This window comes from Antechinus flavipes, chromosome 6, assembly GCF_016432865.1.
Source record: "Antechinus flavipes isolate AdamAnt ecotype Samford, QLD, Australia chromosome 6, AdamAnt_v2, whole genome shotgun sequence".
In the NCBI taxonomy this organism is placed as follows: Eukaryota; Metazoa; Chordata; class Mammalia; order Dasyuromorphia; family Dasyuridae; genus Antechinus; species Antechinus flavipes.
In genome coordinates this window covers 27,199,948-27,221,690 of record NC_067403.1, presented here as the reverse complement: position 1 = coordinate 27,221,690, position 21,743 = coordinate 27,199,948, and the positions used below count along the sequence as shown (strand labels likewise).

General features: G+C 42.6%; 2 protein-coding genes across 7 annotated transcripts in view; one reads left to right on the top strand and one right to left on the bottom strand.

The window, feature by feature from the left end:
- The window catches only part of TBC1D1 (TBC1 domain family member 1), a 223,798-nt gene extending 211,228 nt beyond the window's left edge, over window positions 1-12,570 (bottom strand). For 2 of the 6 annotated variants that reach the window (XM_051965689.1, XM_051965692.1), the window contains exon 1: window positions 11,715-11,955. The gene's annotated coding sequence lies outside the window, so the exon portion shown is untranslated. Of the gene's footprint in view, window positions 1-469; window positions 489-11,714; window positions 11,956-12,471 lie in introns of those variants that run through there. The other 4 variants (XM_051965693.1, XM_051965694.1, XM_051965690.1 and 1 more) reach the window with 3 other exon arrangements.
- A 1,582-nt stretch (window positions 12,571-14,152) lies between these two features.
- On the top strand, window positions 14,153-16,630 carry LOC127540822 (sodium-dependent phosphate transport protein 2B-like). Its single transcript, XM_051965696.1, has one exon. The coding sequence runs from the start codon at window positions 14,242-14,244 to the stop codon at window positions 16,225-16,227; it is 1,986 nt and encodes a 661-aa protein (XP_051821656.1). The 5' UTR covers window positions 14,153-14,241; the 3' UTR covers window positions 16,228-16,630.
- Window positions 16,631-21,743: the final 5,113 nt, after the last annotated feature.

Below are 21,743 nucleotides of genomic sequence, written 5' to 3'. Positions count from 1 at the left end.
GTGAAATAAATGGGAGCAATAGAGAAGAAATGTTAAGTGTGAGCAAGATACACTGAAGGAAGAACTTCAAAGCCGAAAAGAAACAAAATATGGCTTCAGGGAAATGATACCAGGAAAAAAGGGAAGAAACCTTCTAAAATGAGTCAGTGATCTCACAGCTGATTTATGGGAGCTCAGAGACAAGAGTTACACAGACAGGTGTAGACGGAAGGGCTCTCCATCACTGAAGATCCAAACTGAGGAGTCCTCACATCTACCTGCAGATTTTGAGGAATTGACTAAGAAATGATGACTATCGATGTTTTTACATTTCCCCATTTTTTGGAGTTGACTGAAACAGTTTAGATTGTAGCTATTCTGTTCGTATAAATTCTTTTCAGTGACTTATCCTTGGTTCTAATTTGGTATTTACTCAGACCTTTGTTCAATAATCCGCCCCCAGGCAGCTGATTCTGAAATGAATACATACTGTGTCTGAAACTGGTCGTTTCTTTTCTCTTAGCATGGAGCCGATTTCTTTTTTATGACACTCAGTGCTCCTCTGAGGTTTTATTTGGCACAGTGTCTGGCGCATAGCAGATACTTAACAAATTTCTGTTGAATCGATTTGGGCAAAGCATCCACAATATACAAGTGTAAAGCATCTGAATGGCTCATCACGGGCACTACAAAATGAGGCGACCATGAAAATTTCCCCTGAAATTGGGAACTCAGGGAAACCAGCTCTGCTAACCCCTTTACTTGAATTTCTGAGGATTTTCAAACTGTCCTTTCACCTCTGTTGCTTTAATTTATATTGAGAAGGAATTTGGTACAGTTCCTCCAATAGCACATCAGTTTATTGGATGCTGGACCAAAACTGCAGTTAAATGCACCAGTTATTTGGGGGGTAGTCTAAGGAAGTCTTAGCATCTTATGCCCTTTTTCTGCCAATCCACCAGTATCACCACCGAACAAGATGGTGCAACGATGGCTCGAGAAGTATGTCGAGTATTTGTCTATTCCTGATTCACCAGGGCCAAAATAATTCCTCGTCTGGCAGCCCGCTTCGATAAGCATCTCCATATTTAGCTCAGCTGATTCTCTGTTGACGCCGTCAGACTCGGTCTCTGACTACACACACGTTCAAAGCTTTTCCAGCTAGACCCATCCTGCCTGAGTTTCAACTCTGCAAACATTGGCTCAGGGTCATCTCCACTCCACTGAAAGATGGAAAGAAGAAGAGATACTTTGTTTATTGTTCTTGAAATATGAAAAGCTTTTGCAAAATTCAGGAGAGAAAAATGTTATCTTAAAAGCTCCCTTCCAATACAGTATCTCCCAGTCTTGCAGCTACATTATTTCAGCTTTTTTGGAAAATATAAAAGCAGAAATCGTCTGATTCAGTAAGGCACAAAAATCAGGTAAAGCAGAACATGAGAAGGCAAACACTTGCCAATATATCAGAGAAGCATTTGTTGGAGACTTGGAATTAATTACTAATTTAAAAAAAAACATATTGAAAGACACTGTGAAGATTGTGGAGCTAAAAAACAGTCACTACAGGCATTAAAAAAAAAAAGAATTGTAGATATAAACAGCTTATTAAAAGAAGTCATTTAGCATTGGTTTATATAAACAGCTTATTAAAAGAAGGCATTTAGTGTTGATCTATCAGGGGTAGCCCTATCCACAGCAAAGAAGTATCAAGCTAATATGCTACTGAGCTGGAGGTTTTTAAAACTTTTCAACAGAATCTTGGCTTTAGTTCCCTTAGGTTAGTCCAATTTTTATAAGTTCAAAGTCATTCTTCAGGGGTTCCAGTCTCTTATAGAAGGGTTAAAGTACCCCAAGGTTAGCACTTTTACATTGCTCTGTGCCTTTGAGTAGATGAATTGTGTTTTTCCCTAGCTGTGGAACACACACACACACACACACACACACACACACACACACACACTACTAAAATCTTGTAAGGATCATCATTTCAATCCAAATCTTAAATGAGGAGTTAGAAAATTTATGAGCAAGAGAGAAAAGGCTCCTCTTCTCATTTTCCTTCAAGGACATGTTTCTTTAACCTCCTCCCTCAGTCTCTGTAAATGCCTTCCCCAGTCCTCAGAGAGATCTGATTCCTGTTCCTTGTCCTTGAGCCAACCACTGGTAATTGGGTCTTTCTATTCTACCCAGCTAACATCATCAGTTCTCTTCTGCCAGCCAAGCACCAGTCACAAAATCCAGGAACCTGTCCCTCTGCTAAGCTGGAGAATTCTCTCTCCACCTTGAGTCTCTCACCAACGTCCTCCTTTTGGTTCCTTATTATTGCGCAAAGATCAGTTTCAAGACTAATTCTGGCTGTCCAATTTCTTATATTAAATGGAACCAACTGTACCCTCGTGTTTCACGTCAAACTGTATTTTCACAGAAGTAATTAGAGGATAAAAAGCTGGCCCTAAAGGCAATTAAACTGAGATTCAAATTCAACTCCTGACATATACTGGATGTGTACTTAATTCCTTAATGACCCAGGCAACTCTTAAACCCCATATGGGGTCTTATAACTGAAGGGGGGGATTGCAAAATTAAGATTTTGTTTTTCAGTATATTTTTGATTTGTATTTTATATACCTATATACCCAGGGTCATGTAAAAATTTCTCAGGTAAAAAGGAGTGATGAATAAAACAATTTAAGAAGCCCTATTGTAGAACACGTATTGATCTGCACTGTTGGAGGGAATCTCTTCAGTGAAAATTCCTTATACTAATGAAATCAAATGTAAGAAGTAGAAATCTATTTGCCCCACCCTCCACCTTAATTAATATAACCTCCAAAGACCCCGACGCTTCAGTGGAGATCTTCACAGAATGGATCATTGACAAAATAGGTTTTAATGTATAAATGGGATGCTGCATGTAGGAAGACAGTCCCCCAAGATTGAGCAAGGGTGACTCTATGTGAGAGAGAGATGCTGCTGATGAACTCAAGCACAGAGAAGAATTCTGGGAGCTCAGCCATGTGGCTGACCCAGTAGGCATATTCTCGGAGATCTGCTTAAGGAGAGATGCACTAGAACTCCAGGAAGGGAGAAAGGATTTTTAAAAGCAAGAATTGTTACCCCCACAGTCACATATATCCTGTACACATCCTGTGTTTCAATCCGGCTGTATAATAAGTAAGAACCCACTCTTCCCACAGATGTAATAAGTATTTTTGTGCTTTTGGGCATAATCTTTTATATTATATGTTCTTTCTATACTATCTTATTAATGAAGGCAGCTCTGTGGCACAGTGGGTAGAGCACCAGAGCTGGAGTCAGGAAGCCTCATCTTCCTGAGTTCAAATCTAGCCTCAGACACTTTCCAGCTGTGTGACCCTGGGCATGTCCCTTAGCCCTCAGTTTCCTCATCTGTAAATGAGCTGGAGAAGGAAATGGTAAACCGCTCCAATATCTCTACCAGAAAAACCTCAAATGGGGTCACAAAGAATTGGATGCGACTGAAAAAACAACTCAACAGCAAAAAATTAAGTCTAATTAATTGGGCTCTCCATGGTTAGCAGTCCATCCCACCATTAAACTTACACACCTGAAAATAGCGGTGGCCCTTCTGAGGGACCCTAAGTCTTGGAAGCCAAGTGTAAGTGGGGGGAGCAGCCCAGAGAGGGGTCTACACACGGGTAAGGTCCCCTACACATGGACGCTGACATACCAGATATCCTCACAGAGATGATGTGTTATAGCATAATCTTATGTTCTATTTAATATGCAATAGAAAGCATCCCTCACAAGACCTTATAGATAAGGAAGCTAAGGTTCAGAGAGGTTGAAGGTCACAAAAGGCAGCAAATTAGCAAGATCAGAAGCGAAGCTCAGGTTTCCTTACTCGATTCATTATTTTTCCCTCTCTCCTCAATTCTGCTGAGAAAGTTCTTTAAAGTCCCTTTCAGCTTTACAACACGACAGCCTTCGATTTCTCCAAGAATAGCATAAACCAGAGCGACTCATTTTATTTTATTTTTTCGGCGAGGAAATCCTCTGCTTCTGATGAGAACAAAGGGATGGAAATGCTGACCAGGAAATGGAAGGGCAGTGGAAGGGGGATGGAATGCCAAGAGGGAGGTCTGCCAACAAGTCCGAAGGAGGATCTGGGATCACGCCAATGGAGACAGACATTTCAACCTGTGGATTTCCAGCCACACCCGGCTCCCCGCCAGAAATGTCTGTGGGTCAAGTCCCCGAAGGCCATGTCGTCTCCTTCATGGCCGTTAAGGCCGGGGCTCTGCCTCCTGCCCCATGCCCAAAGGTCCACGGGGAAGGGCTGCCGACAGCCTCGACCTCCTGGCTTGTTGAGAACAATAGTCAAGTCAAGTCAGCAAGCATTTATTAAAACTTACTACTCAACAGGCACTATGCTAAATCCTAAAAATCCCCCCAAAAGGTGAAAATAGTCCACATGCTAATGAAGTACACAACATGCAAATGATGTGCCAGGGACAAACACAGGATAAACTGAAGATCCATCACCTTCTTGCAGAAAGTGGGGTTTTAGCTGAGACTGGAGGAAAGCCAGGGAAGCCAGGAGGCAGAGGCTAGGATGGAAAGAACTCCAGGCTTGGGGGATTGCCAGCGAAAGGACACCGAGTCAGGGGATTGAGTGTCTTGTTCGAGGAACACCAAGGCTGCCAGATTGGAGAATATGGAGAAGACAAACGTATCAGACTGGAAAAGACAGGAAGGAGCCGGGTTATACGGGCTTTAAAAGACAGAGAGTTTTCTATTTGCTTACTGGGGATAGTCAGGAACTGCTGATTTGATTGAATAGGACCAGATCACTTTGATAGCTGACTGGATAAGGCTGGGGAGGGGCTGAGAAGGTCAAGTGCTGGAGACGGCATCTGGGTTTGGAGCGTGGGTGACTCAGGTGATTTTGGTGAGGGCCTTGAACAGAAATTTGGAAGAACGGGAGGTTTAGGGGGAAAGATAATGGATTCAGATTTGAATTTTTTTTCCCTACATCCAGTTCAAGACGTCTAAGAGGCAGTTGGAAATGCCAGACTAAAGGTTAAGGTTAGAAAAATAGATGTGAGAATCATCTGTAATGAGTTAATAAGCGAATCTATAGGAACTGGTAAGATCATCAAAGGGCACTTTTCCCAGTCAATCTGAAAGTGTTTATCCAGCACCTACTCTGAACAGGTACTATACTGGATTGTGTTGGATGCCCGTGTACCAAGAATGAAATTAGCTCTATGTTGCAGAAGCTCAGCTTTCATTCCTGCACTAATTTCCTGCTCTTTATCCCTGAAACACGGGGACGACTGAAAACAGAAATGGACCACTAACATTTTCATACAACCTTGTTGCTTCAGGAAAAAAAAAATGAGAACAGTCATTACTGTTCTTGGAAAAATCAAAGGCTGTAGTATTGCAAATCTGGTTAACTTTCTAAGGTAGCATCTTTAAAATGTTTTAGTAATACCTCCTGCTTTTTGAACCACCAAATTTTCACAAGAAAGAGAATTTCCCATCTCCTCCACTGGGTTAGAGTATTTGTTACTTTGTAATCAATTTTTTTTCACTAAAAAAGTCTCATTGTGTCAATAAATCTGAAGGATACTTAGTTTTTCCCCATCTCCAAATGTAGGATTGTTTTTTTTTTTTTTTGTCTTTCTCCCAAATAGGTAAATAGTTCTAAGATATCACTCTAGAAATGAGCAGAATCAGGAGAATATTGTAAGATGATGTGACTATGATTGATGACTGTGACTATGATGAAGCTATGATTGACTTGGCTTTCTCAGCAATACTTGTCTGCCTCCTTCACTTCTCCTCCTCTTTGTGGGGGAGACCAAGGCCTTTGACTGATCCTGACTCTGATCCTAAGGCCCTTCAGAGAGCTAGCCCGGACATGATAGAAAATTACATATAATTGGAAAAATAAGTATTATTGAATAATAATAATAATGATAAATAAAGACCATTTTGCATTACCCAGATTTGGTTATCTTCAAATTGTGCTTATTCTAGTCAATGTATACAGGAAATTTTAGACTGCTTTGGAAGTTCAGCTTTGCAACTCCTTTGTCAAATAAATTTTCTTTGAGCATAACTAAAAAATACTACATGCTGCTCAACAGACCATGCTGTTTTTCAGGAAAGGGGAAAAAAATCTGTTAAAAATAACGATCTCTTCTTTCTTGGCAAAGCTGTTGAACATTTGCCAAATTCCACTTTATTCAAATGTTAACAAGACTGACATAGGTCAAAATCAGAAAAGGTTTTTTCTTTGTCCTCTTCTCTTTTCTCTCTGCATTATCTTAGGCCCTCATCCACTCCTTTGGGTTGAATGATCATCTCGAAGATTCTCAGATCTACAAAGGCAGTTCTAGTCTCTCTCAGACTCCACATATCAACAGCCTAATGGGCAATTTGAACTGTATGAGCCATAGGCATCTCAAATTTGACATGTCCAAAACAAGATTACCTCATTATCTTCCCTCAAAAAACAAATCTTCCCAACTTCAATATTTGTCCAGGGTACCACAGGGTACCAATGTGTTTACCACAGCATCATCCCTGACCACTTGCTCCAATTAGTTGCCAAATCTTGTCATTATTATCCTCACGGCATCTCTCTCCCATATGTCCCTTTCCTCAACTCAAAAAACCCCACCACCCTCGTCTAGTCGGCCATCATCATGCCCTGGACCACTCCTCTAGCTTCCTAATTGACCTCTCTTCCTCAAGTCCCTCCCCATGCCAATCCATCTTAGAAAGATTTTCCTACAGCGTAAGTCTGTCCATGTCACCTCCACATTTAATAAACTCCAGTGATTTCAATTTCCACTAGGACCAGATGTAAATTTATCCATTTATGGCTTATCCATTCAGGTTCTTCCCCACATGGCAATATTCTAGCCTCACCCTCCTGCCTCATTACAGACTGCTCTCCTTCCTTCACTCTGCTATCCAACCATACTGTACTTTTGCAGGTTTCTTATATACAATATTTCTCCTGCCTCCTTGAATCTGCAAGGGCTGTCCGACGTAGCCAGAATCTCGTTACCTATGTTAACTTCTGAATAAAGGTTTGTAGAATTGGGCAAATGCCCAAGAGAATAGTCTCTTTCCTTACTTTCATCTCATGAAAACCCTGAGAGATTCAACCTAAGGATAACCTTATTCATGAGGATCTACTTTCCCGGTCCCCCAGCTGCTAGTGCATCTTGGTCTATATCTCACTTCTCCTGGCCCAGAGTACCTGGGATCTCTGCCTTGGCACTGTCCAGTACATACCTATGTATGTAAATTAGAATGTAAATTCCTTGAGGGCAAGAACTATTTAATTTTGATCTTTGCATTTCCAATGCCCATAACTGGCACATAGCAAGTGTTTAGTGAATGCTTTTTGATTGACTCATTTTTTGAAATCTTGCCCTTGAATTTTAGGGACCTACGAAAGGGAAACTTGGGCTTTGAAATATCACAGCAGTTGGAAAATACAAACTTTCATAGATTTCAAAATATGCTGTAAAGGATAAACAAATAACTTCTTCGGGAAGATGGGCTCCAGATCTAAAGGGCAGCCTAAATAGGGGAACATGCTGGAGTGGACAGAGCATTGGAGGTGGGGTCAGGGAGCTAGCCATCTGCACCTGTCAGCGTGGTGACTGAACAAGTTGCCTCATTTTTCGAGACCTTCATTTCTTCATCAGAAAGACAAGGACCTTTCAGGGCCATTTTTTTTTTAACTTAACAAGGATTTCTTCACAGGAATACATGTAAATAGAGAGAACAACCGAAAAGCTAAACAAATGAAATGAAGAGGATCCAAACCATAGTTCACTCTGTCACTTTTAATTTGTATCTTGTGCATGTATTTAGGGCACAGAGGGCCATCAACATGCATTCGGGTCCATTCTTAATGCTCATATTATAATCAAGGAGCAGTACCTTAGCCAGTCTCATTTGAGTGGGGCCATTCTGAAAGCCCAGCTGTTCTTCACAATGGAAAACATAGACTTAAGGATCCAGAATGAAATTCGATTTTTCTTGTGCAGCAAGACAACTGTATAAATATGTATACATATATTGGATTTAACATACACTTTAACATATTTAACATGTATGGGACTACCTGCCATCCAGGCGAGGGGGTGGAGGGAAGGAGGGGGAAAATCGGAACAGAAGTTTTTGCAAGGGTCAGTGCTAAAAAATTAACCATGCATATATATTTGCCAATAAAAAGCTATTAAAAAAAAAAGAATCCACAATGGCCTGGAGAGGCATTCTAAGGCGGGACTCTTGCTAGCTGTGTGAATCTGGTATCTCTTAATCTCATCCATTATAGGGGATCATAAATAATAGCACTTCCCTCACAGCATGAGGAGGATCAAATGAGATAATATGTGTACAATGCTTTGCAAACTTTAAACATTATATAAATGTGAGTTGTGATTATTATTATCACGGGAGAGCTTTGGATTCCCTCTGGATATGGAGCAGAGGCAGCTAAACTTGTCTTAATGGATCAGCACTGTCTGCAGTGGGGAAAATGGGAGTTCAAATGTGACCTGGCTGTATGATCTTGGGCAAATCACATAACCCAGTTGTCTTAATCTACTAGAGAAAGAAATAACAAACTGCTCCAGCATCTTTGCCAAGAAAGCCCATCCATAGCACCATTGTGCTATAGTCCAAGGGGTCACAAAGAGTTGGACTGGACTGAATTACAGCAAACTTAGCAGAAGTCACAATGGCCTTTAAATAAGCAGGATCCACTTCCCAGTTTTTCATTATCATAAGGAAAAGTAAAGTAGGGAAATATGACTGGGTATTGACCTAAACAAGCCACTGAACCCGAGAAGGTCAAGAAAAAGGCACTGGATGGTCGGGAAACCTGTTTTTGAGCTGACAAATGGATAATTTCTATTTTGGGATCGTTCAGACATCTAAAAGATCAGGGCTGAAATGCAGTTCCCAGGAATGTTAGGAGATTGGGACTGATTTACTGTAAAAGGAACAGAAGTTCAAGAAAGATGTATCCTGCAATTAGATGCAGATTTTTCCCATTCTTTTGCAATTTTCCTACCTTCAACAAACAGGGGAATCATCACGTAATGAAACCGACACTGACAAGAGTTTTAAAACTTAAGTATATGTTTTCAAACATATGTTCCCTCAACAACACTACGAGGTAGATAAGGTTTTACCATCCCCATTTCACAGATAATAACACTGAAGATCTGAAAACTTAAGTGACTTACTATCACACAGCTAAAGAAGGATGGAACTTATGGTTTCTTACACAGCCTGCATCTCCAAGCTGTTCAGGCAGTCCAAGGAGACAGACCGTGAGCCTAATAACCCACTCTCATGTATGAGAACCAACATCCTACATTCATTGGTACTATATGCTCAATACATCACTGATGGATATTATAGAGGGTAAGGTTATATGAAGGTTACAACTCATTCACAGCTGAATTCAGCCCAGTATGGGAAATAGTGTTGATGATGGTAGGGGAATTTTAGCTTCCCTCTCATCAGGATTGGAATGGAGAGAAAAGTTCTCTTTCAATGCATCCCATTTCCTCCCTTTGACTCTATAGGGAATTATAAGAAATATGGTAAAATATTATAAAGGGCACCAAAGGCGTAACTAAAAGCCAGTCAAGCCATACAATGCTTGGACCCTGGGAAAGAAGGGAAACTCCAAGGTGCACTGTAGATAGAGCATTAGCTTTTAGGAGTTCCCATTTGCAAGTCTTAAAATCCTAGAACTCAAATTTTCATTTCTGTTTTTAAAAAAATTGATCAGTTTGCAACTGCCTGAAAAAATCCTTTACCATTTTCAATTTCATTTCATCCCCTACCACAGGTTACATCCAAGCTTTTTGTCTCAGTTATGGAGCATTTTCTGATCATTTTATATTTTTTAAATGATTCACTTCACCAAAATGGGACTCCCCTTCTTAAAAGGGTACAGAAACCCTTGAGGACATATTACAGCTTCTAGAATTATACAGTGTCAATATTATTCATGTTGAACAGTCACAATGTTCAAGCTCTGGAGGTATCTACAGGTAATAAATAGGGCTTTGTTTTGTGTTTTTAGCTGTGCAGTTACTCTCTGATTCAGTTTGAAAATGAGGAAATGAAATTACTTTGAAATTCAACTTGAAATAATTGTTATACATCTATTTTTAAATAGAAGCCAGCAAAACAGACCAGATCAGAAAGATCCAGAAGCAAATAAATACAATAGCCCAGAACACAACCTACAAAAGAAGACAAACTACTAGGGAGTGATTTCCGCAGTCCGACAAGAATTTCAGGAGAAATGAGAGAGCACTTTGGTGGAAAACAATTTTAGACCAGCATATTACACCAGATATCATGACGAATAAGCAACCGAAACTTTAAAAGTGCATATTATTTAAAGATGAAGAGAGGGAGAGAGAGGCAGAATGAAGAAGGGGAGGGGTAGGTATATTTCATAATTATCATGCAGAGAATGCTTAATGGATCAAGGGATAGAGGTCCCAAAGACAAAATAAACAATTTTGATTATATAAGATGTATTTTTAGATTCTTAGCCTGACATCCAAAGCCCTTCAAAAGGAATATGTTACCACTACACTTGTACAATCTTATTTCACATGAACTCACATTAACGCTAGACGAGAACCGAAACCTAGAATCATTGCCCGATTCCTTTTAGTTATCATTTCTGCCAGGGACTAAATATCAATTCTCAAACCCCCGGAACTCTGCAGAGAAAATTACATTCGAGAGCTCTTTCCTCAGGTAACATTCAGGGTGTTTGAAAAGGGTGGGGGAGAGCTCAGTTTCTTCTGAGTCCGTTTGAATCAGAAAATGTGAGGAGTACTTACAGGTTTCCAGGAAGGAATTGGAAATGTCTAACATCCCATTCAAAGAAATCCCTTTGCAAAATAATTCTTGCAGAGAATGAGATGCTTCCAGGGATGAACTAAACACCTCCACTACAGCTACAGGGATCCCAAGAAGAGTCTGCAGGTTTCTGTCCTTGGCTCACAGTCACGGGGGGAGCGGGAAGGGGCTTTTAACCGAGACCCCCGACGTTAGGTGGGAGGAGCGAGTGCTCCACCTGGGGTAGTGGTGCTCCCGGCAGAGCGGGAGGAAAGTTAGTCCCTGAACATTGACTTGTAAGGGCTGCACCTGCCCCCGGTCCCAATCCCCAGCAGTTGTAAAACAGGATGTCAAAAAGCTGGGGGGGGGGGGGGGGGGACGAAGGGGGAGGGGCAGATGGGAATGTAAAGTGGACCCTACGGGGGCCAGCAACAGGCTAAGTGGGAACGAAGCAAACCCCGAGGAAGCGTCAGGTAGGGGCGGGGAGGGAGGGAGGGATGGAAGGGCCGGGAGGGGCGGGCGGCTGGAGCCCAGGGGACTTGCCAGTTTCGCTTTCATCAAAGTGGCCTGGGCCGGCCAGGCGGGCACATCTGAAGGCGGCAAAGGAACTTCCTGCTGCTCGGGAAGCCGCCGGGAGCCGGGGCCCCGACCCCCCCGGGGCTGCCCCGTTCTCAGCTTTTCCCGAAGCTCAGGCCGAAGAGCCCCCGGAGGGGGGCTGCGAGGTCGGGATGGGCAGGGAGGAAGGGGAAGGTGGAGGCGGAGCAGGGAGGGACGAGAAGGCAGCCGGGCTGCCCCGGAGCCCCCCCTCAGCAGCCCCGGCCCCGGCCCCGGCTCCTGCCTACCTGCTGCTGCGTCCCCCCGCGCGGCGCAGACCCAGGGGCAGAAGCGGGCGCAGCGCGGGGCTCGGTCCCAGCTCCCGGCGAGCAGGGAGGAGAGGCGGGCTTTCTGGCCATGCTGCGGGGCAGGCTCCCGGCTCCGTGCGCCGGGGACGCCGGGCCCCTCCCGGTCCGCCGGCCTCTCTCAACGAAGCAATCGATTCCCCCGCAGCAGGGCAGGAGCGGCGGCGGCGGCGGCGGCAGCAACAGGCACCCGTCTGGGAAGCAGCGGCAGCCGCGGGGCGGGGGCCTTGGGGAGCTGGAGGAAGAGGGAGGGAGGGGGAGGAGGACGGGGAGGGGGAGAAGGAGGAGGAGGAGGGGGAGAAGGAGGAGGAAGAAGAGGAGGGGGGAAGAGGAGGAGTGGGGAGGAGGGAGGAGGACAAGAGGGGAGGAGGAGGAGGAGGAGAGGGAGGAGGTGTCTGCACAGAGCTCGCGCTTCCTCTTTGTAATCTGCAGAGCGCGGGGGAACCGAGGCTAGAGGAGGGGAGGCCGGAAAGATGCGCCCGGGCGGCCCCGGGGGCCTGGGCCACTCCACCCCGTGACTTTTCCCGGGGCGGCGGGACGGCGGCCCGGGCCCGTCACGGGCGGGGAGCAGCTGCTGCAGTGCGGCTCCGGCGGCTGCATGGCCCCGGCCTCCCCCCTGGCCCGTCCTGGGCCCGGGACTGCCGGGAGGAGCCTCCGAGGGCGGCCGGGCGCAGGAGGGAGCGGGCCGTTCCCCACCTACCCCTCCGGGAGAGCCGCTGGCTTTTCCTCCATCCCGCCGCTCCACCGCCTCTGACCCCGCGGCCCCTCGCTGGCCGGCCCGGGGAGGAGGGCGCAGCCTGCCCGGCCGGGATCAGTCGGGGCCGTCGCGGGGCTGGGAGCGCATGTGAGTGTGAGAATGTGTGAGAGTGTGTGAGTGTGAGAGTGTGTATGTGTGTGAGTGTGTGTGTGTGTGCACTTTGCTGACTCCGAGGGAGGTCCGATTGCACAGCCTGTCCCGGGCCATCTATTTATAGCGGCTGCCAGCCCGAGCCGGGCCCCCGCCGGGAGACAAATGAGTCAAGCAGGAGGGATAAAGTACCCCTTCCCCCTCAAACCCCAAGTCTCCACATCCCTGCCGCCCTGAATCGGGCAGAAAACCTCTGTCCCGGGGGAGCTGGGAGAGAAACCAAGCAATTAAAAATGGCCCGAACGATCCTCGGAAACCCCTTTCCCTTCTCAAAGCATCACATCTTCCCTGTCAGTCCCGGCCTCATCCTTCCCTTTATCCTACCTAAAATACTCGCAGGTACCAGGAGAGACACGAACTGTGTGAACCTAGCCAAGTGCTTTAAGTCCTTCGGGCCTCAGTTTCCTACTCTGTAAAAGGGTGGCTCTCTGACCTCTAAGATCCCTTTCACTAGGGAAAGATGATTGAATTGGCCAAATTTGGGTCCTAGAATTAAAAAAAAAGGGGGGGGAATAGAAGTGAAAAGTTAATAAAAGATTAGTACCCTTGTACTCAAAAGGCAGCTGAGTGGGACTAAAAAAAGAGAAAGGGGGGTGGGGTGGGTCCGGTCCCTTTGGTTGCCAAGATACCTTAATCTGACCAAGATATTTTTCCCACAGATTCAGGGACAAAATTTTTTTTCACCCTTGAACGAGGGCAACCAACTGGGTGTTGCTGGTGGTCCTGGTGATAATGGGAGTGATGGCGGCTCTCTTTTCAGCAGCTTTCGGCACTGCAGATCCCAAGGTGCCCATCCTGTGGGACTCTTGGCCAAAGCTTCCACAAGGCACACTCTCGGCATCCTCACTTTCCCTGACAAGCCAGTAGAACACGAGGCTCTGAACGATGACTAGCCCCCCTTTTTGTGTCACACATTTCTTTGAGGACCTTGTCTATTTGGTAGCACCTTGTGATGTGCTGCAGCTTGTTCACACCCACCATATCTCTCTCTCCATTGCCCTGAGTGATACTCATTTTAAAATCTCTAGACTACGTACCATGTTCCAAACTCACAGGCACCCAATGGGACAGATAGAATATCAGTATTTTTAAAATAGACCTTTATTTCTAGAAGTTTAGTGTCATTACAGGGGCTTTGCAATTTTCAGAATCTAGCTCACTCCTTTTCCTCCTGTTTAAAAATCTAAACTTAACTCACTGTCCATTTTCTGACCAGGCGCCATAATCAAGATAATGGGCATTCTCTATTTCCTTGGTGGATAAATAGTTCAAACTCTTTTGAGTGGCTAAGGATCTTATCCAGGAGGTTACAATATTCTGCGAAATCTGTGAAAAGACTCCACAACAATTAAACTTGATGTAGAATTGCAGTTGATTAATAGACAAACTTAATAGAGTTACTTTGAAAAGCATGGGTATGGAACATATTTTTTTAAAAAGTATGAGGATGGCTAGCTCCTTTAAGAAACTTATAGGTTTTTGAGCATTGCTCCCAGGTCCAGGTCCTCAACCCAGACAGCAGGCTCACAGGGAAGTTTTGGGGACCAAGAACACCATATTACCATGGCTCCCTTGCCTAAGCTCACTGAAGAGACTACCATCCAACAATCCCCTGTATCTGAAAAAGATAAAGGAAGCTCCAGCAATGATCTTTCTCCTGGAAACAAGATAGAACTTGTGCAAACTCACTCTACTATTGCCCTGGTTGAAGAGCCAGTGGTACAAGACCCATGGGACATGCCTAACTTGAAGGATTCTGAGATCAAATGGTCAGAGAGAGACACCAAAGGGAAAATAATTGCTGTCTTCAGAGGGCTTGGAAAAATAATCCTCATCCTGGTATTTCTCTACTTCTTTATATGTTCCTTGGACATTCTCAGCAGCGCTTTCCAGCTGGTTGGAGGAAAAATGGCTGGGGAGATTTTCCGTGATGGTTCCATATTGAGCAATCCCATGACTGGCTTGATGATTGGCATACTGGTGACGGCCATGGTGCAGAGTTCCAGCACAGTCACGTCTATCATTGTCAGCCTGGTGTCCTCTTCCTTGATGACAGTAAAGATAGCAATTCCCATTGTCATGGGAGCCAATATTGGGACTACAATCACCAATACTATCGTGGCCCTCATGCAGGCTGCAGACAGGGATGACTTTCGAAGGGCTTTTGCAGGAGGGACCGTCCACGATTTCTTTAACTGGTTGTCAGTGCTGGTGCTACTGCCCTTGGAGATTATGACTGGCTACCTCTACCACCTCACCGATGCCATCGTGAAAACCTTTAATATCAAGAGTGGGGAAGATGCCCCTGATCTCCTGAAAGTCATCACAGATCCCTTCACAAAACTCATTGTCCAGATGGATGAAAAAATCATAGCTGAAATTGCTACAGGAAATGAAGCAGCCAAAAACAAGAGCCTGATAAAGACTTGGTGTAAAACATTTGAAAATCAGACTTTAAGCAACGTCACCGTTCCCTCACCAGAAAATTGTACCTCTCCCAGCTTCTGCTGGACCAATGGGAACACGACCTGGACCCTCATGAACATAACCTATAAACAGAACATTGCAAAGTGCAAACATGCATTTGTGGATGTCAATATTTCTGATGAGACCATTGGATTCATTCTTCTGACGCTCTCCTTGCTGCTCTTAGCCACTTGTTTGGTCCTGATGATCAAGGTGCTGAACTCTATGCTCCAGGGGCAAATTGCTGCAGCAATTAAGAAGAGTATCGATACAGATTTCCCCTCCCCCTTTGCCTGGCTGACAGGCTACTTCGCCATTCTTGTTGGAACTGGGATGACCATTCTTGTGCAGAGCAGCTCTGTGTTCACGTCTGCCATCACTCCTCTGGTTGGCATCGGAGTGATCAGCCTGGAGAGAGCGTATCCCCTGACCCTGGGCTCCAACATCGGCACCACCACCACGGCCATCATGGCTGCGCTGGCCAGCCCTGGAAGCACTTTACACAATTCACTCCAGATTGCCCTGTGCCATTTCTTCTTCAATGTCTCTGGGATCCTTCTGTGGTACCCAATCCCATTCATGCGCCTGCCGATCCATCTTGCCAGGAACCTGGGGAATATCTCGGCCACCTACCGTTGGTTTTCCGTCTTCTACATAATATTGTTCTTTTTCTTGTTTCCACTGGCCGTGTTTGGCCTCTCCCTGGCAGGGACATCTGTCTTGATGGGTGTAGGGATACCCATCCTAGTGTTTGTGTTTGTGGTCCTGTTCATGAATTTGCTCCAAGCTCGCTGCCCTCGAATCCTCCCGAACAAGCTTCGAACCTGGGACTTCCTGCCCCTGTACATGCACTCCCTTCAGCCCTGGGATAAGGCAGTGTCTCTCATGATCAGCTTCTGCCAGCTCCGTGGGTGCTGCCGCTGCAGTAAGTGCTGTGACCTGCCGGAAGAGGAGAAAAAGGTCAAGAAAGTCCGCATCAAGGTTCCTGAGGTCTATGAGAACACGGCAGTCATAATGGAGGTGACCCAGCCCGTGTCCAAGACGCAGGAGGCCCAACACGTGAAGAACGTCACAGCTTTCTAATAGGACAGGGCTTGTAGAGGAGAAAAGATGGATTGTTTCTTGTTCTAGGTGCCCTTTCCCCAAAAATATGGGAAGGGTAGAGGGAGATGGTTAGCTAGCTATTGGTTAATTTGCTACCCCTACCCTCTACCCCCGAATCCAACAGCATTGGCAGAAACTGATCAAACCCTCATCCTTCTCAAGGCCCTAGTTATCCCTCACATGATTTCTGCTTCCCTAAAGAGTCCTGGGACAAGAACCACAGGGACTGTACAAGATTCCTAACTGGGCCACTTTATCTCCGGAAACACTGGGGCAACAGGACTTGAAACATTTTTAGAATGAAAGAATTCTTTTTCTTAAATAAATATAGTTAGACTTATTTTTAAAATAAAAAAAAAAAAAAGAAACTTATAGGTTTTTAACTGTAAGTTAGGAATAAGTCAAATACATATGAATATACCAGCCAATAGATAAGTAAGTATAAGAGCTATGGAAATTCAAGATACGGTCAGCAAGAAAGCTTCAAATTAAAAATAAGTTTTGAACTGGGTCAGGAAGGAAAAGTAGAATGTTCTAAAGGGACACAACTTGACCAAAAAGACACAATTGGGAGAGCAAAGGAATATTGAAGGGATGTTGAGTTAATTCATTATGTTGAGAATGTTTCCTATTAAAGGAAGGAAAGAAGCACAGACATTCGGGATGGCTTTGAAAGCTACAGGAAGAATTATTCTTCAAACCTAAGCCAGTCATAGATAAAAGATCTGCAGCATTGTGTACAATTTTTTTCTCTTCTAAATGGAAATGCCTATTTGGTGCTAAAGTTGAGAATTAAAATAATTTTTAAAAAGATAAACAGAATATATACCTGTTTTTCTAATTTGGTGTTTGATTCATCAGGTATGTTTTCCATTACAGTTCTATAATACCTCATTATGATGTAATTCTGGATTCTCAAATGCTGAACTAATTGAGCACAAGTTTGGAAAGACTTCAGGTATAGTCTTCAAGATGGACTGAAAGTCTGTTGTCCAAAGATTAGCTTAGCTTAGTTTGGGGAGCCTCTTTATCAGCCCTTTGACAGTAGACATCATGGCTTTTTTTTGTATTTGTATTGTTAGTCCCTACAAAATACCTGATCTATAGATCTTAGATCTATCTTTCTATAGAAAGTACTTAATGCTTTAGAGTAATGAATTTGGAGGTCATGGCTTCTCTCAGAATCCATTTATTAAATAATGAATTGACCTTGGCCTAATCAACAAATTCCTCAGAGTCTCCTTTTTCTCATTTGTAAACAATAAGAAAATTAGTCTCTAAGGTCATTTCTGGTTTTAAATCTTGGACTCTATGGCCTACTAACTTAAATCATAGGAATAACCATACTCTCTTTTCAGTCAGTGAGTAGACACGCACATTTGTCTAGTATCTATTTCTTTTTTCATTTTTGCCAATTCTATTTTTTAATTAAAGCATTTTATTTTCAAAATAGCTACATGGTAATTTTTGACATTCACCCCCATAAAACCCTATGTTCGAATTTTTTCTCTCCCTTTCCTCCCTTCCCCCAGTCAGCGAGTGATCCAATATATGCTAAATATGTGCAATTCCTCTATACATATTTCCACAAAAATCACGCTGCACAAGAAAAATCAGATCAAAAGGAAAAAAAGTGGGAAAGAAAACAAAATGCAAGCAAATAACAAAAATAGTGAAAATACTATGTTGTGATCCGCATGCAGTTCCCACTGTCCTCTCTCTGGGTGCAGATGGCTCTCTCCATCACAAGATGATTGGAGCTGGTCTGAATCATCTCATTGTTGAAGAGAGCCATGTCCATCAGAACTGATCATCATATAGTCTTGTTGTGGCCATGTACAGTGAAGTCCTAGTTTTGCTCATTTCACTCAGCATCAGTTCGTGTAAGTCTCTCCAGGGCTTTCTGAAATCATCCTCCTGACCATTTCTTACAGAACAAAAATATTCTATTACATTCATATACCACAACTTATTCAGCCATTCCCCAACTGATGGGCATCCACTCAGTTTCCAGTTTCTTGCCACTACAAAAAGGGCCGCCCCAAACATTTTTGCACATGTGGGTCCTTTTCCCTTCTTTAGTATCTCTTTGGGGTATAAGCCCAGTAGAAACACTGCTGGATCAAAGGGTATGCACAGTTTGATAGTCCTTTGAGCAAATTGTTCTCCAGAATGGTTTACAGTTCCACCAACAATGTATCAGTGTTCCAGTTCCCCCACATCCCCTCCAACACTTGCCATCTGTCCCTTTCATTCTAGCCAATCTGACAGGTGTGTAATGGTATCTTAGAGTTGTCTTAATTTGCATTTCTCTCATCAATAATGATTTGGAGCACCTTTTCATATGACTGAAAACAGTTTCAATTTCTTCATCTAAAAATTGTCTGTTCATATCCTTTGACCATTTATCAATTGGAGAATGACTTGAATTCTTATAAATTTGAGTCAATTCTCTATTTCAGAAATGAAGCCTTTATCAGAACCCTTGAATGTAAGAATTTCCTCCTACTTTATTACTTCCCTTTTAATTTTGTCTGCATTTGTTTTGTTTGTACAAAAACTTTTTAACTTAATATAATCAAGATTATCCATTTTGCATTGCATAATGTACTTAGATTCTTCTTTGGCCACAAATTCCTTCCTTCTCCACAAATCTGAGAGGTAGATCGTTTGTTCTTCTAATTTGCTTATAATGTCACTCTTTATGTCTAAATCATGAACCCATTTCAATCTTATCTTGGTATTGGATGTAGAATGTGTTTTCTTTAGCTTATTTCAGTCCTGATTTACTTTTCATTTTCTTCATTTGATTTATTGGTGCTTAACCGTTATTCCTTTTAGGAAATATGGTAAATCTGTCAAACAGGAAAATGGGACAAATCACAGAAACCCTTTATCTAAAGAGATGCTGAAATGGGAACCAAATGGATGCTTGAGTGGACAGAGATGGATATGCCATGTGGACATTGCTCAGTTTGGCGTGCAGCTTAAAAATATTTAGTTCCAAAAGGAAGTCATTGATTGGTCAAAAAAGTATGGATATTATTTAAAGTTTACAGTATTTTAATCTGCCCTACATCACTTCTCATAATCATCTTGAATTCTACTGATATCAGCCTTGCCTTTTTTTTTTACTTTATTCTTTTACTTTTTACCTTTTTTACCTTATTTGTCTTGAAGTTTTTATGGAGGAAGAGATCTATGTTTTCTTTTGCAACATGACTTTTATAGACGTGTTTTGCATAACTTCACATAGACCTTCTAAGTGAGGTATGGGGAGGAAGGAAGGGAGAGATTCTGGAACTCAAAGTCTTAAAACAAAGTTAAAAAACAATTGTACAAAACTGCTTTACATGTAACTGGGAAAAATAACATATTAAATAAATGATAAATAAATAAAAACAACAGTGTTCCTCACCTCCTGTTGATTCTACTCCCTAGTTACAATGCTAAAGAACTTCTTTCTTCACATAGAACAGACCAGTAGTGTACAGATGCTAAACCTACAAGATTACCATCTAAAACTGAAAATACCTTTGTAGTATTCTTTTTTACATGTTCAAAGATTTTTTTTAAACATCTTTCAACTGATTTTTATCTTCACAAAAGCCCTGATAAGAACAGGTCAGATTTGAGAAATAGAACAGCAAGGATCTATCCACAGGAGCTATTGAGGGACTCAATAGGAATGGGGTTGGGCGAGAAAGTGGAAATATAATTTAAGGCAAACTCTGGACAAACAGATCAACAACACTGTTGCGGATGAACTTGAGGGAAAGCTGTAGAAGCAGAAGCTGATAGATCTTCTCCCATGTTAATCAACCACTGGGTTCTTGGGTGCTCTGAACACAGCCATTATGCACAACCCTGTAAGCAAAGTTACTGGGGATTACACATCAGTGAGTTAGGGCAGCAGATCATTATTTTGACTTATAGTTGAGAAATGTATTACATAAAGAAGATAAGCTTAATTTCCCCTTTTATACTCAAAAGATCCCCACCCCTTTTAGCTCAGATCCTTGAGATCAACATCATTTGGGTAATCCGTGGTCAAACTGGGAAAACATCAGTCTAATGGATTCACTCTTCAAATTTGAGAGGCTGATGGGTAAAGGAAGGGACTTATACTGCAGGAAATCCTCAATAAAGACACTGTTAATTGATTCTGAAGGATAGTGTTTTCATTAACAGAGTAAAGGAAGTACAAGACCCAGAATTTTGAATATCTAGTTATTAAAAGTGTTCATGACAAAAAAAGAGAATTAAAGTTAAGGTCAAAGATCACAGCATATTGACTCATCTTTTCTACAAAGCCAGGTTCTGAAATTGCTTTTTGAGGAAAGATAACATGAGTTAAAAAAAAGATAGTTACAATATTTAATATGCTGGTTTTCTTCGTAGCAAACGAGAGGTTGGAATTATTCGCAATTTAGAAACAGAATTAGTGAACTGTGTCTTCAGACATCAGTGGAGATGTTTGAAACTCAAACATCTCCTTTTATGGACAAGGCAAATAATTCTGAGCTTTAGTTCCAGTTCCTTTTTCAACTACTTGTTCCATCAGTTAAATTATTATTGTACAAAAGCAACTGTCCTCTGTAGATCTCTGGAGGCCATTGTGTTGACTCATTTATGTCTGTCTCCTGAGAGAGTGGAGTTTGGTAAGAGGCGAGACAACCACTATAATGAGATGTACTAGCATAAAGTACATAAATACATTTTACAAAAGATATTTCAATCCTTTCATATTCTTTATCCAGAAGCATATTTATATTTTCTTCAGTGATTTTTCCCCTCCTGATCATACCCTGGTAGAACTTCCAACTCTATGACAAACAAAAATGTCACACTATTACTGATTTTTCATCCTCTTGCCATTTGTTTGCATATTGGATTTACTAGGTGTATGTTTGTCTGCACGTATGCCTTTTTATAGGTCAAAAAATGGTCAGTGATGAATTCAATGAATGAAAAACTAGCTATCTCTTCAGGAAGAATGGAAGCTCTTTCAAGACCAGAAATTTTCCGGCTTGCCTTTGTACTGCCATAGTAGATGCATGGTAAAAGTCTGATAAATGCTTGTTAGATTGAATTAGACTACATATCTATGTTGTTATTTGAGATTAGAAGCTTACAGAAACTAGTACTATATAACTCCTAGAACCCAGAATATGCATAAAAGCTCTTAATAAGTGTGTTTTTAAGGAGAATGATATGATAAATAAAATAACATGGAAGAAGAGGAAGAACTATTTTTCTGTTTGGAAGAGCAATGATTCTTTCCACAGAGTGTTCAGTGAAAGGTGGTTGACTACGGTTATATTTCAGATGTTTTCTTCCAATTAGCAACTCTCATCATCTCATGATTCTTTAAAAAAAATCTTTGTGTATTCTGTCACATCATTTTTTTATAGCGGGCAAGAATAATAAAGTATATATTTGCTTTGTCATCTAGTGATTTTCTTGTAATAGTACAATAGAGTTAGAGGTGGTTT